The following is a 16,424-nucleotide window of genomic DNA, read 5'->3' as shown; positions in this document are numbered from 1 at the left end:
TCAGCTAAATTACAATTTTAAATATCTTCAGTATTCTTTAGTGAAGACTAGATGTTAATTGCCAAGATCCTGTTCTTGCCATCAAGCCATGGGGATTAATCCTTCCTTCCATCTTGTGTTTATTTCAACAGCTATCCCGGAGTTCGTCATCCAGGTGAACATCGCCCTGGAAGCCCTCAGCACAAACGCGATGCACCAGTTTGATGATAGCCAGTTTGTGGATGCCTCCAAAAAGGTTTATGACTCAATCCACGACATCCGCTGTGCCGTCATGATGATCAGGGTGAGTGGACTGTAATTTTCATTGAAAAATTCTTACCGCTCATCATCTGGATATTCAGTGATATCGATAAGGAGCGTCGACTTATGAATTCCTTTGTATACTAGAATATGAATTAAGAGCAATGGCATGTGGCAGAGGAGCAGTAAACCCCGATTTTGTTCTTCACAGACACTGTGGACCAGTGCTTCTTAAACTCTGGGTCGTGACCCCATATGAGGTCATGAAAAAATTGGCAACTGTAGAAAGTTTCTGAGCATGCAAGGACCAAAAATTAATTAAAAATTTAACACGTAATGAATCCAAGGTGTTCCTGGCAATGCTTGCTGGTGCCAGTGTTATATCTCACAACTTCACAGCGGCCTTGGTTCTAAACACAAAGCATGTGTGCTTTGCACTGCACATGACCCCAGGCCATACAACAAACACTGCCTAAACGCAAAAAGGGGTCCCCAGTGGAAAAAGTTTAAGAAGTCCTGCCGTAGACTATGGCTTCTTCAGGATTTGGGAAGGGAGGAAATGATTCTTGACTCCATATGCTTTCTTTTTTTTTGGTAGTTAAATGAAAGCTCCACCTTGGCTCAGTACTATAAGTTGTATATGGTTGTTTAGTGTTGTCTCTATTATTAATACGTGAGCTCTTTGACTTTCTTCATATCCCCAGTGCTTAGTATTGTCTCAAGGACATATTAAATATATAATAAATCCATATTGCTTTATCCATTGACTGAATGGTGGATAGTATCAACCTACTAGGGAACTAGAGCTCAACAGAAAGTTAGATTCCCTGATACTTTAGTTCCCTAATGCACTTTTCTTTTTGGAGAATGAAGGCCCATTCAGTAGACAACTCTAGGTCTGGATCTCTTCATACCTTCCCAGGGAGGTAGGGATGACCAGAAAAGGAAAGAGTTCTGTCTTCATTGATTGTGGTGTTGTTCATGAGTCCTTTGTATTTTCAAATAATTTTGGTCTCGGTGCTTACAGAGTACCTAAGATCATCACTCTCCCTGAAACTCTAACATGAGACAAATATGGATGTTTTTAGGTAGTCCCCAGCATAGGAACACAGACTAAAGGGTATGATTTTTGAAAAGACTCTTGACTGAGTCTGGTTTGTGTAAACTCTTCTTCCAAGTCACACAGGTAATAACCCATGTATGTTTATTTTAACAAATGAGGAATCTGGGGCCCCAGAAAGTTGAAGTACTTTACCCAAGTTCTCAGGAGTAGCAAATGGCAGAGCCAGAAATCAAACCCTTGTCTTGTTTTATATCCAGTACTATTCAAAGTGGTACGAGATTCTTAAAAGGGGGTCTAGGAACATGTTTTTGTTTGGAAATAATCTGATAACTATATTTAGTATAATTGGATTCCTTTAAGTCCTATGTCTTATTTTGTGTATTTTAAAACATTATTCTGAGAAGTGGTCCATAGACTTCCCCAGACTGACAAAGTATAGGTGATTTTTAAAAAAATGGATCAGAATCCCTGTTGTAGGACTAAAAGTTACAGAGCAGTGGTATATGGGATTACTCCCTGGGAGTTCTTTGTACCTTTGAAATCATAGGTCTGGTGGAAAGTGGAATATACTTCCCTGAACCCATACTGACCCTTCATGGTCACACATTTTTGTAGTAAGTATAGCCAAGTTGTGGCACTTTGAAAATCTGTGACATTTTATGTACATAGGTTCATATCTGTCTTTAATAATGTTTCTTTTAATCAGTGGAGCTGATATCAGGAATTCTGTTTACACAAACATCCTCAGAATAATGCTGCGATGATATCGATGTCTCAGCTGGAGTCCCTTTTTCAGCTTGGAGACAAAGGGGAATCTGATACATCTTCATTATAGTGCCAGGAGAGTTTCAGTTGCTGAATACTTAAAGTTGGGCTCTGCCTTTACTGTTTCTATATAAATGTTATGATTTACTCTAATGAGAGTTATCAGCACACCATGAAGAAGAGAATTCATGAGAAATGGCATGCAGTCACAGGAGGTCTGAAGTTAGACTAAACAGAGTGAGTGTGCTATTGGGTAAACAGGAAAAAAGAGTCTGAAATCAAATGGGAAGCATAAGTTCCTCTGTAGGATCATTGTTTACTCTGGAGAATAGCTGTAGATGAACATAAGATGATATATCTAGAGCTAGAAGTGATCCTAGAGACCATTGAGGCCAATCCTCTAATTTTGCAGGTGAGAAAACCAAGTTCCAAAGAAGTTAAATATACTCTCTATATTGCACCATGATGAATCAATTCAATTTGATTCTGAGTAACCAGGACCCAGCTTGCACTGGCCAAATTTTACCTTTCTGTTTTTCCTAGTGGAATATACTGCATGCTCCTTGAGAGAAGGGACGGTTTCATATTGTATTCATTTTCTTAGCACCTTGTACAATCCCTGGCAAATAGACACTTAATAATTCATTACTGATAGATCAATTAATTGATTTTTTGAATGCTCCTTAACACAGTTTCATAAGATGCTTGTATTGAAGAACAGGAGACCTAGGCTAACAAACTTAGCAGATGTCCTATGCCTCTATTGTGCTGTAAATTTGAATTTTGAGACTAAAGCCTAACTTGGAAAGGGGAGGGCAGTGGGGCTTGAAAAGTTTAGAAACATTGCAGTTTCCTGGAAAATACAATGAATTTTAAGACAGAAAACCTGCATTTGAATTCTAATTTTGACACCTTTTATACATGTGACTTTATGTAAGCCATTCTCCTCTGGACCTTAGTTTTCTCCTCTGGACCTTAGTTTTCTCCTCTGTAAAATCAGATGCTTAGAGCAGATGTTTGCTTACATTCCACTTAGGTCTAACACCTATGTTCACGTGACTCTTTTACAAAGTATAGTGGTGGTTGATGATTCCTTTACCAAAAAAGTATAAAGATGGATACTTTTACAATTTACATAGACAGTAGAGACAATCTGTCATTTTTGGGTGCCATGTTTTAGGTAGGATGTTGAAAAGTTAGAATAGACCAAATATTTAGTGAGGTTATTACAAACCATGCCACAGAAGGATGAAGGATGGAACTGGGGATGTTTAGCCTGGAAAAAAAAATGAGATTTTGAGAGCACATGGAAGCCATCAGTAAATATTTGAATATCACCTGGAAGAGCAATTAGATTGGCTCCAAAGTACAGAAATAGGAATACGAGTTAAAGATAAAGTGAAAGACTTTATCTGGATGCATGGGGAACAACTACAACAAGCATAAGAATAACAGCTACCACCACCATGACCACAACCACCACCACTACTACCACTACCACTGCTGCTGCTACTCCTGCTGCTGCTACAACTACAACTCACTAATGCTTACAGATATCCCCAAGTTGAATAGGCTGCCTTGTGAGGATGTGGCTTCTCCATCGTTGGAGATATTCAAACTGAGATTGGACAAATACTTTCCAAGAGTATTGTGGGGGGGTGGCGGTGGATCTTGTTCAGGTATCTATTGGACAAGGGCCTCTGAGCCCTCTTTAATGTCTGTAATTGTATTATCCCATGATGTTCTTTGAGCCCTCCTGTACCAATAACACAAAATAAAATAAAATAAAATCAAAGTGTAAAGGTGAAGATAGGTCTCAGAGCCTCAAAGGTGTGATCAGATAAGTGCTGGGTTTTTATGACTCCTGGCCACAACTCTCTCCCTCAGGGGTCAGTTATAAAAAGAGGCTAAGAGGGCTAGGGAGCTCATAACCTATTTAAGAGGAAAAAATAGCTAAGAAATTGTTTGCTTACTTGGATACCAGTAGCAGTATGTGAAATGACTTGTTCTTTGAGTTTAGCAGAGCAGTTTAGAGAGAAGCAGGGAGGGTAGCTGTTCAGTCTTCCTAGCAAAAACCACTGGGCGTTAGCTGACATGAGTTTGACTCCTATCTCTCTGTAGATAGTTTCAAAATCTGCATATTCAACTTTGTGCCTCTCCTGATCTCTGGTTCTACTCCTCTAACTTTCTGTCGCCCCTTTTCACTGGATATCCCATAGCCACCTCAAATTTAACTTGTCCAAAATGGAACTTGTTGTCTCTCTCCCTAAACTTTGCCAACTTCCATGATCCAGTGGAGGGCATCAAAATCCTTCTGGTCATTCAGGTTCACAACATTAGAGTCCTCAGCCTCCCACCCTTCCCTTCCCCATTTCTAATCAATTGCCAACACCTTTCCTATCCCTTCTCTCTCTTCATGCCACAACAACCCTAGTTTACTCCCCTCATCACTTCACAACTAGATTATTGTGATAATCTACTAACTTGTCTCCCTGTATCCAGTTTCTTCTCCCTCTTTTCCATTCTACAAAGACGTAGCACATTGATATTCCTCATGCATGGACATCATAATATAATTCCTCTGTTCAAATGTCTTCAGTGACTCTGTCTGGTTTTCAATATGAAATACAAGATTTTCTTTGTGGAATTGAAATTCCTTCACAGTTTTGCTCCAATCTATTCATTGAGACTGATCACATATTACCAACTCTCTCTACCCTCAAAATACTTTTTTATTTCAGTCAAATTTACCCACTTGCTTGCAAAATATCACATTTCCCATCTATGTGCCTTTATACTGGTTATTTCCCATGCCTGGAATGATCTCCTCTTTTTACCTTCTACTACTTGATACCTCTAAAACTTTTCAAGGCACAGCTCATTCCTAAAAGGGGGCCTTCATTATTCATCCTAGTTGTCAGTGCTTCCTAAATTTTCTTTGAATTTATTGTGAGTATATCTTTTATTAATGGCAATATGGAGTAGTTACTACAGAGTTCAAACTTTTCCTCTGACACATACTGGTGGGTGCCCTGGGCAAGTAACTTAAACTCTAAGCATCTCTCTAAGACTAAGTTACAAAGAAAGTTTTGAATTACTTTGGTAAAAAAAAAAATTCCTTTCCTAAGTTTCTCCATATGAGTGAAATCACAGGTCCTATACTTTTTTCCCCTTGCATAATTTTAGAGGTGTGTTCTCATATATAGGCTCAAGCATACAATTCCAGGCTTATTTCTCTTTTTAAAACATTTTACATTCCATCAAAACTGACCTCTTCGTGGTTCCTTGTATGCATCATTCCATCACTACTCTCCCTGCATTTGCCCAGGCTGTTTCTTATCTAGAATACAGTTCCTCCTCCCCTTCTCTTCTTAGTATTTCATGTTGCCTTTTAAGATCAGGGTAAATGCCACATCTTACAGAAGGCATATTAGGATTCCTTCATTTACTAGCGATCACAACTTATTTTTATTTACCTTGTGACTGTATTTTAATTACTCATATCTATCCAAGTTTCTCCTGATCGAGTACAAGTGCTTCTTGAGGACCAGGGGCTTGTTTTATATTTTTTCCTTTGGTGTCCCCATTTCCTAACACAGTTGGTACTCAGCAAATGCCTGACAGATTCAACTGAGATAAATTCACTATATTTTGAAAGATATGGAAGCCTATTGTACTTTGATGTTAAGCCCCAAGAACTGTGCATGAGACCTGAGAGCCATGCACAAGAGCAGAAACCTTCAGGCATGGGGGTAAGTAGATGAACAGTGACAGACTACCAGCCTAATTGAAACTCCATAGAGATATACAACTGAGAATGTTCATAAGTATAAGAAAAGAGAAAAGCTAAAGAATACACATTAGCATTCATTGTATGATTGTCTCAGCATCATCTTTAAACATTGCCACTAGTTCTGCATTAGAAAAGCAGCTTCCTTCGCTAGATCTCATTTTTCTACTCAATTCAAGCTATCTACTCCAATAGAAAGAAAGAGCACTTACCCACGAAGAGGAAATCACAGATCCTTGAATTATTGGCAAAATCATCCTAGGCATACCACATAATAATAGCTCTCTAGACAAAAATAAATAAATAAAAATAAAAAGGTACATTTTTCCATTAGGAAGGTTAGCTGCTGTTTTGTTTTCTAAGTAGTCATTGATATACATTTGAAATAATATCAGCAGCCTCTTTCTTTATCCCAAGGAATAAAGAGCTTGGCTAGATTTGAAGAGATGCCAGGACATTGATGGCTTTTGTAAAAAAGGTGGAATGGGGAACGGAAAATAAACTGGGTATACTTTTGCACAACAGCAAAATTGGCTTGATCTTGGGTTTTCCATGAATTTAGCAGTCCTGGGCCCACTCCCAAATCTTGGGCTTTGTGGCCACTAATTGTATCTTAGATCCAAAATGCATATCTACATTAATGCCATGCATCTAGGTGCCCCTGTAAAGGGATGCTCCATGGGGTTTTCTTTCTGTCATTCTGTAGAACACCAGGTACTGGTGAGCACTCCACATTTTTTGAAAGTGATAGAAAATAGAATATAATTGTGGCCTGACTCTCAGGTCTGTGGCTAAGCTGCAATGGTCCTTGTGTTGTGTGGGTAGGACAGAAGGTGCTTCAGGGTGAAGTTGATGGAAATTCCCAAGAACTATTTTGGGCATATTATGCTCCATTATCAGTCCCTTGATGTCATAGGCTCAGAAAGTCATGAAATTATCCCCAAATTTAATGACTTAAAGTCTACTTTATATTATCTTCTATTGCAGGGTTAGGAGAAGAAATCGGATTTAATTAAAACCATAAAATATGGAAACATACCATAATGAAAATTATTTCTATTCTTTAAAAAATGGCAGTAAAATACATTTTAACCGGTATACGGTAGTCTCACTCTTCCCCTCCAAAAGTACCCACATAAAATCAGGGAATTTTAGATCCCTTTTACTGTCTATAAAGGCAACAATTTGGGAATAAAACTTTGATGAATCTGATAGAATAGAAAGAGTAGGAGATTTAGAGGCAGAGGATTTGGGTTCCAGTCCTGGCTTCCCTGATCACTTCCTATCTGGCTCTGGACAATTTGCTTAAGCCTGTTGGGTATTTTTTCCCTCACATGGGAAAGATGAGATGGCCTTTGAGGTCACTTCTAACACTAAATAAGCCCTATGATTATATCATTAGATGAGTTGTTGTGAGGTCCATTCCTGACCTAAATCTATAATGCTACAAAATAAAGTAACCTGATTTTGAGTAGGGAAGATGATAGGATGGTGGTATCAGCAGGCAGCCAGGATATTTTGGAAAATGTTATTTGGGAAATGAAAGGCAGGACTCACCTCTTGGTGTGATGTAGTTAATCATTTATTTGGAAATGCAAACCAGTTTTCAATTGACTGACTTTATGACCTTAAATCAATTCATTTCAACTGTGTCTTTAAAAATGTGAACTTTAAAAATGAAACAATGGAAAGATTTACATATGATTCCAGTAAATTTTCTATTAGCTCCTATGAATGGGGAAAAATATTCCAGTTAAATGAGTTTTATAAGAACCTATCTTACTAAAATCTTAATCTTGAAAATCTTTCTGAAATGCATGAATGAGGAAGAAAGATTTGTTCTGTAATTATAGAAATTATTTACTCCTTCTCTGATCATATATTCTAATTGTTTTCCTCAGTATCCTGGCACCTGCAATTCCATTGACATTAGGTCAGCACTCAGATCCTTCAAAAATAATACTCCCAATATATAGACTATTTCCTGTCAGTATTTTAGCTGCTAAATGAGACAATATGGCAGGTTTGTATGTACACATTAATTCATTGCCCTTAATATGCAATTATTAAGCACTCATTCTCCTGGGATCCCGGACTTCTCACTGGTCAGTATTCACTACGTATAAGCCAACCATAAACCTTGCATGCTGCTGCTCTCCAGTCATCTTTATGCCTTGCTGCTACTTTTGTATACTTCCCCTGCCTCCTTTCAACCTTGTTTACTACCTCTTTCTGTAAGAACAGTCATGCAATTGGCCCTGTCATTCCAGGAGATGATAATGATAATGATGATGATGATAATGATGGTAGTGGTGGTAGTGCTGGTGGTGGTGGTGGTGGTGGTGGTGGTAATGGTGGTGGTGATAATGATAGTGGTGGTGGTGACAACCAGAATTTGCAAAGTGCTTTATGTGTGTTAATTCATCCTATTCTTAAAAATAGCTATGTGAGAGAAGGTATATTCCACAGCCTATTTTGCCAGTAAGGAAACTGTGGCATTAAGTGATTTGTTCAGGTTTACATAAGGAGTCAACATTTGAGGCAAGCTTTAAAATTAGGTCTTCCTCATTCCAAGTCAAAAATTCCATCCATTTCACAACATAACTGTCTCTTGTTTGTATGAATGATTCTTGTAACTTTCTAAACCAAAATTCCCTTCCCTGTCTACCACTCTCCTATATGTCTCAACTCCTCCATAATCAAAAAAGCTCCTTGAGGCCAGAGGGTATCTTACACTTTTTTTCTTTGTATTTCCAGTGAGCAACACTGTGCCTGGTACATAAGTGCTTAATATTTGATTTTGAATATATTAATATATTTATTCATTTATTCATTCATCCACCCATTATTATTATTTATTTATTTATTTGGCCATTCACTTATTTATTTATTTATTCAGTCACTCCAATATTCCACCGGTCAAGAGATATCCAAATTAAACACATGCACACACACATGCACACATGCAGACAAACATGCATACACACAGAGTCCCTGTGTTCAGGATATTTACATTCTGCAATAGTTAATGCTATATTCATACCATGCATTTCAAACTGATTTCAACCCATGACTCAACATATCACCCTCTTTGTAGGTGGGTCCCTTTCCATCCCCTCCAACTTTTCATCACTGTCTTATATATTGTCTTTCCACAGTAGAATATAAAAGTCTTGAGGGCAAAGACTGTCTTTACTTTTGCTCGTATTTGCTTTTCTGATGCTTAGCATTGTTCGTGGAACATAATAAGCTCTTAATAAATGCTTTATCTCTTTAATATCGCCCTTAAGTGTTCTACTGACTTGTTTTCTGGTTTCTCCAGTCCCACCTATTTCAAGGCAGTGAAGAGCTACAGTGGACAGAACACTAAGCTTAGTTTAATAAGACATAAATTCAAGCTGACCTCAGAAACTAGGTGGTAACTGTGTGACCCTGGAAAAGTCATTTCACTTCTATCTGCCACAGTTCTCTCACCCATAAAATGGGGATAATAACATCTACCTTTGAGGGTTATTGTGAGGATCAATTTATATTGGTAAAGCAGTTAGCACAGTGCCTGGCACATAGTAGGTGCTTAGTAAATCCTTGTTTCTTTCCTCCTACTCTTTCTTGCTCTTCCTGCTTTCATCTTCCTTCATCTGTATTTTCTCCTTCCCTTAGACTCCAAAAATATCTGACTTTTGGAAGCTTGCTCAGACCTAAGCTGTCATCCTGGTCCTCTACTAGGTGGAAGCATTGTAAGAATGTTGCCTCTTGGGGAAATGAAGTTGAGGTAGTCTGTCTCAGAAAGTTACTGAATCATCCTTATCTTCTCCAGTCATGGAAATCTCTGAAGAAAGGAACCTGATCAGCCCAGGTCCCCATGGAGAAAAAGAAAAAGACAAAAACAGAATCCTTAGGAGCTTGATCAGGGATAATCATCTTTAGAGAGGGTGTAGAGGATCATTGGTCCATAAGATCTCAGAGGCCAGCATATCCAAATCCTTCATTTTACAAATGAGGAAACTGAGACCCATGGAGATTAAGTAATTGACCCAAAGTCACATAAGTGACACTGCTGAGATTGGATCCCAGGTCTTCAGACTCTATGTCTAGTGCTATTTGCATTCTGCCATACTGTCTCAAAAGGTTGTTTATATTCTATGATATCTGACATAAAATTATCTTTTTTTTTATTTTGTGGCCACCTACATATCCCCAATGTATTTAATATACATAAGCGAGTCACATAGTTTTCTAAGACACATCTTCCCAACTGATTCTACAATGAGGCTTCAAATTTTGAGGTGAATAGAGCTAAAGAGTGCTGTGCTGTGCCAGGTCTGGATGTTATTTCCTTCATCTCAACAATCATCTTTGTTGACTACAATTTTACTAATGCTTCCAATTCCAGCTCAAATTTGTAACCTGAGACAGATAAAGTTTTTTTTCTCTCCAAATTCCCATCCATCTCTATTTTTTTTCTTTTTAGCTTAAATCACTTGATAGTCCTTCCCTCCTCAAGTCACCTCATCTTTATATGTCTTCGTGTTTCTTCACCTGAGTATAAAGTGATCTCCTTAGGGTAGGGGATACTTGGGCGGAGCCAAGATGGCCGCATGAAGGCAGCCTCTTACCGGAGCTCTCTCACAAGGTCTGTCAGATTCCCATAAAAAAGTGAATTTGAGCAGATTTGAGAGAGTCAGAAACCGCGAGCAGTCTGCGTGGGGCAAATTTCCGAGCCGGGAGAGTCTGAAAGGCCAGAGGAACGAACCAGCAGGCGCGGAGAGTGCTCGGTGCGGGGCTGCTCCAGACCAAGGCGGAAGCGGCTGGCCGGGAAATCCACGTGGGAGACGGGCTGGGAGAAAGCTGGGCGCCCGAAACCGGCGGAGATCCCCAGGCCTCCCAACACAGGACGGCAGTCTCTGGGAGTGACGAGAGGCAGCGCAACGCCACCAGCCGCGAAAACACCCACTCCTGACGCTTGCAAAACCCAGGATCTCGGCCTCTTGAACTTCCGGAAGACTCAATGGCTAGGTAAGCGGCTCTAACCCCTCCCCCCCTCACCCAGAGAATTCCTCGGGAAAAAAAAAAAAAAAAAAAGAGAACTGAAACAGAGGAGAGAGTAGCGGGGCTTCACAGGACAAATACTAGAAGCTCATTAGTCCCAGAGGGGAAGAGTCGGCAGGGGGCCAAGCCAGGAGCCCAGACGTAACCTTGCTCCCCCAGGGGAAGCGCCAGTCATCAGCTCAAACAACAAACAGCTGAGACCATTGCTGAAAAGCAAGGGCTGGAGAGCACCCACAGGGAGTGAGACGCCAGGGAGCCAGACCCCTCCCCCACACCTCAGGAAACTGAAGGTTATAATTTTAGACTCACAACCCCCAGAATAAGAAAGCTGGGACAGAAAGCCCTGAGACTCACAGATAGAAATTCATTCTAACGCCAGCAAAAGGCAATCCAACATGAAGAAGAACACAAAAAAACCGAGGACAATAGATTCTTTTTATGGAGACAGGCAGGATCAAAATATCGATATGGAGGAGAACGGCATTGACAGGGTAGATACATCAGATACCTCAAAAGCTAATATGAACTGGTCTCCAGCCCAAAAAGCACTGCTGGAAGAGCTAAAGGAGGATTTTAAAAACCAAATTAGGGAGGTAAAAGAAAACATGGAAAAAATGGAAAAGTCCCTAAAGAATAAGATTGGCGAAATGGCTATGGAGATTCAGAATCTAGAGAGAGAAAAGGACACCCTGAGAGGTGAAATCAACCAATTGAAAATGGAGGCTCAAAAGCAAAATGTAAACACTAACTCATTTAAAATTAGACTTGAGCAAGTGGAAGCTAATGAATCTATGAGGCATCAAGAAGTAATAAAACAAAATGTAAAGAATGAAAAAATAGAAAAAAAATGTGAAATATCTGATTGGCAAAACAACTGACCTGGAAAATAGATCCAGGAGAGACAACTTGAGAGTTATTGGTCTACCGGAAATCCACGATGAAAAAAGGAGCCTTGACAGTATCTTCGAAGAAATTATCAAAGACAACTGCCCAGAGGTCCTAGAACCAGAGGGCAAAATAGTCATTGAAAGAATTCACCGATCACTCCCTGAAAGAGATCCCAAACTGAAAACACCAAGGAATATTATAGCCAAATTTCAAAGCTATAAACTTAAGGAGAAAATACTGCAAGCAGCCAAAAAGAAGCAATTCAAATATCGTGGAACTACAGTCAGGATCACGCAGGATATCTCAGCTTCCACATTAAAAGACAGGAGAAATTGGAATATGATATTCCGAAGGGCAAAGGAGCTGGGACTACAACCAAGGATCAACTATCCAGCAAAACTAAGCATAATTTTCCAGGCAAGGCGATGGACATTCAATGAAATAGGGGAATTCCAGACCTTCCTGATGAAAAGGCCAGAACTCAATGGAAAATTTGATCTCCAAATACAAACCTCAAGAGAGACATAAAAAGGTAACCGGGGGAAAAACCCCACAAACTTCATTAACCAATAAGCTTAGGTTGTTTACATCTTTATGTGGGATTATATCATCTTATGTATGTTTTTTATGTATATATATATATATACATATACATATATAAGTCATTTTTGTGAATGGTACAACTATTGTGACAAATGAAAGGGATATACATAGGTTGTGAATGCCTGTATAAATTAACTGATGTAAAGATACAAAATATAAATAAGAGATATAAAGGGAGGGCTATGAGGGAAGTGGTAAGGAGGTAGTAGAAAAGGGTAAATTACACCAAAGGAAGTGGCAAAAAAACATATTATAGTAGAGGGAAAGAAGGGAGGGAGAAGAGCAGTATTTGAGCTTTACTGTCATCTGATCTAGTTCAAGAAAGGAATAACATACTCTGATAAGTTTAGAAATCTAACTTGTCCTACGGGAAGTGGGAGGGAAAGGGGGGAAAAAGGGAGGGGGGAGGGCAGAAAGAAGAGGAGAAGTAGCAAGTGGGTAACGGTTAGATAAGGGAGGGGAATAAAGAGGGAGGGTTAACTGAGGAAAGCGGCGGTCAAAAGCAAAACTTTGTTGGGGAGGAGAAGGGGAAAGGGAGAAATAAAAGCATAAACAGGGGGAATTAGGATGGAGAAAAAGACACAGATAGAAATCATAACCCTGAACGTGCAGGGGATGAACATTCTCACAAAACAGAAGCAGATAGCAGAATGGATTAAAAACCATAATCCTACAATATGCTGTTTACAAGAAACACATCTGAAACAGGGGGATACACATAGGGTTAAGGTAAAAGGCTGGAGTAAAATATATTGTGCCTCAGCTAAAGTAAAAAAAGCAGGTGTAGCAATCCTAATCTCAGACACAGCAAAAGTAAAGATAGATCTAATTAGAAGAGATAAGGAAGGACATTATATCCTGCTAAAAGGCACCATAAACAATGAAGCAATATCATTGCTTAACATATATGCACCAAGTGGTAAGGCATACAAATTCTTAGAGGAGAGGTTAAGGGAGTTACAGGAAGAAATAGACAGCAAAACTATAATATTGGGAGACCTCAACCTCCCCCTTTCTGAACTTGATAAATCTAACCTCAAAATAAATAAGAAAAAAGTTAAGGAGGTAAACAGAATTTTAGAAAAGGCACATATGATAGACCTCTGGAGAAAACTGAACGGGGATAAAAAGGAATATACTTTCTTCTCAAAAGTACATGGCACATACTCAAAAATTGACCATGTACTAGGGCATAAAAACCTCACAATCCAGTGCAGAAAAGCAGAAGTAGTCAATGCATCCTTTTCAGATCATGATGCAATAAGAATCATTTTTAATAAAGCACCATGGAAAAATAAGCTAAAAACTAATTGGAAACTAAATAATTTAATTCTAAAGAGTGAGTGGGCCAAAGATCAAATCAGAGAAACAATCAATAATTTCATTCAAGAGAATGACAATAATGAAACAACATACCAAAACTTATGGGATGCAGCAAAAGCAGTTCTTAGGGGAAGTTTTATATCTCTAAATGCCTACATGAATAAAATAGGGAAAGAAGAGATCAATGATCTGGGCATACAGCTGAAAAAGCTAGAAAAAGAGCAAATTGAAAACCCCCAATTAAATACCAAATTAGAAATACTGAAAATCAAAGGAGAGATTAATAAAATTGAAACCAAGAAAACTATTGAATTAATAAATAAAACAAAGAACTGGTTTTATGAAAAAACCAATAAAATTGACAAACCTTTGGCCAATTTGATTAAAAAAAAAAAGAAAGAAGGGTAGGGGATACTTCAAATTTTCTTCCTTGTTTTCTTCCCATCCTCAGTGCCTAGTACTATGACTTGTATTTAATGTGTGTTAAGGTAAATCATGTTCTGTTTTGCCATACTGATATCAGTGTACATAGCATATGCCGAAGTGAATTACAAATTTTTGTGCTTTTCTGTTTTGAAGTATAGACACTCTCTTTCCATCATTGGTTTCAAAGCTATTTAGAATATTCAAGATTATCTAGCCATTTTAGTCATTTATTTTACATTTGATTGTTTTTCTTTCAACAAATTCTATTGTCTTTCCTTTTCAACCTCTACCTGAACCTCACTGAAAAAAAAGTTTTGCAGCAAATATGCATAGTCAAGCTAAACAAATCCATTTACTGGCTATGTCATATATATATGTATATGTATATGTGTATATATACACATACATATGCATATGTATATATATATATATATATATATATATATATATATACAATATATACATACATGTATATGTATACCCAAGATGTGTGTGTAGATAATTCCATATGCTGAGTCTGTCATCTCTTTGTCAAAAGGTGGGTAGCATTCTTTATCAGTGGTCCCCTGGAATCATGGTTGGTTCTTGTGGTGATCAAACTTCTTAAGTCCTTCATACAATATTGTAGCTGCATAGAGTTCTTCTGGTTTTGTTTTCTTGAATCTTTGTTACTTTATAAATATTATCTCAGATTTCTGTGAAATCATTCTTCTAATGATTCTTATAGCATGACGCTATTCTATTGTATTCCCATACCATAATTCATTCAGCCATTACCAAAATGATTGCTATCCCTCCTTCTTAGTTTTCAATTTTTTGCCACTTCAAGGAGGGTTAATACATTTTTTGGATATATAGGTCCTCTTCTTCCTGTTTTTGAGGTATATATGGACTATCATTTGAGAAGTGGTAGTGGTGAATCAAAGGACAAGTTTGTTTTAATAAATTTGGCACACTACCTTCAAAAATGGCTAGACAATTTCACAAAAGTGCATTAATGTGCCTGTTTTCCCACAGCCCCTCCAACAACTGCCATTCTACTGTTTGATCATTGTCTCCAATCCAATGCACATGAGGTCAAACTTCAGAGTTACTTTAATTTGTGTTTCTCTAATTATTAGTGATTTAGAGAATTTCATTTTTCATATGATTACTACTAGTTTGGATTTCTTCCTTAGAAAGTTATTCATGCCCTTTGAGGACTGGGCAATTGGAGGGTGGTTTTTATACTTTAAAAAATGAGACAGACCTTTTTAGATCTTGGAAAAGAGATTCTCATTATTTGAAATATAAGGAAAGTGATAACTAGAGAGGTCAAGGTATTTGCCTGTGGTCACATGGTCAGTAAGGAGCAGGATTAGGATGAGAACTGATGCCTCCAGGCTCCAAATCTAGTACTTTCTTCACTCCAGCACAATTCTACATTCATTTCTGTATTACCTGCAGGCCCTTCATGTATTCTAGGTTTTCAGTAAATACCTGGTGAGAACAAACAAACCTCCACTCACTGCTTCACCCAGGATCCCAATTTCAAAGTCCCATGCATGTTCATTCTGCTCTTCCCTAGTTTGTCTTTGTTTCTCCATAATTGTTCGTACTGCAAAAGGGATTGGTGTCTAATCCAGAGGTTCCAAGCACAGAGACTTACCCTCCCTAAGTATGGCCCAAATGGGATAAAAATGTAATTGGAAAATATTTAACAAAATAAAAAAAATTGATAATGTTAATATATAGTTTTTCTAAGTAAATATGAGACCCTCAAGGATTCATATGTACAATTTAGTGGACCCATTTCTATCTGTGTTTGATTCTACTGACCTAAGCAAATTATTTTTACTGTAACCCTCAGAAATATTCATTGTGCTTGGTATCGTTGCTGGTATCTGCATGGTAGTCCTGCCCTTCAGATCCTTTTAAAGAAGTACTTCATGTCTAATGGTAGCCATTTCTACAGTGGGGGGTGGGGGAAGAGGAAGAAACAAAAGGGGAAAAAGAAAGCCATAAGATAACTTTAATATTTATATTTAATAGGGATAGAAAGTTGTACATAACAGATTTGCATTTTCATGTGGAATCATCATTTTTTTTCTATTCTATTATGTTATGAAAATGCTTGTTTTATTTCTTATGTTCAGAAATAATAAAAACAAATAAATGAATAAATGAAGAAACAGATGAATGAATGAATGAATTAATTAATTAATTAGTTAATACATAAAAAGAAGTAGCATACACTCTGGCCTCAATGGGTAGAGTTGATAAAGCATATAAATTAAA

At 38.0% G+C, this 16,424-nt stretch overlaps 1 protein-coding gene across 2 annotated transcripts in view; it reads left to right on the top strand.

Annotated features, from left to right (window-relative positions):
• CTNNA3 (catenin alpha 3) overlaps positions 1-16,424 on the top strand; it is a 1,949,360-nt gene that overhangs the window by 1,524,637 nt on the left and 408,299 nt on the right. For both annotated transcript variants that reach the window (XM_036734544.1, XM_036734545.1), the window contains exon 13: positions 132-283. In XM_036734544.1, coding sequence (XP_036590439.1) covers positions 132-283 — 152 coding nt within the window. The remainder of the gene's footprint in view (positions 1-131; positions 284-16,424) is intronic.

Source organism: Trichosurus vulpecula, chromosome 8 (genome assembly GCF_011100635.1).
Source record: "Trichosurus vulpecula isolate mTriVul1 chromosome 8, mTriVul1.pri, whole genome shotgun sequence".
NCBI classification, from domain to species: Eukaryota; Metazoa; Chordata; class Mammalia; order Diprotodontia; family Phalangeridae; genus Trichosurus; species Trichosurus vulpecula.
The sequence above is the reverse complement of the archived record's forward strand: the minus strand, read 5'-3'. Positions and strand labels throughout refer to the sequence as shown.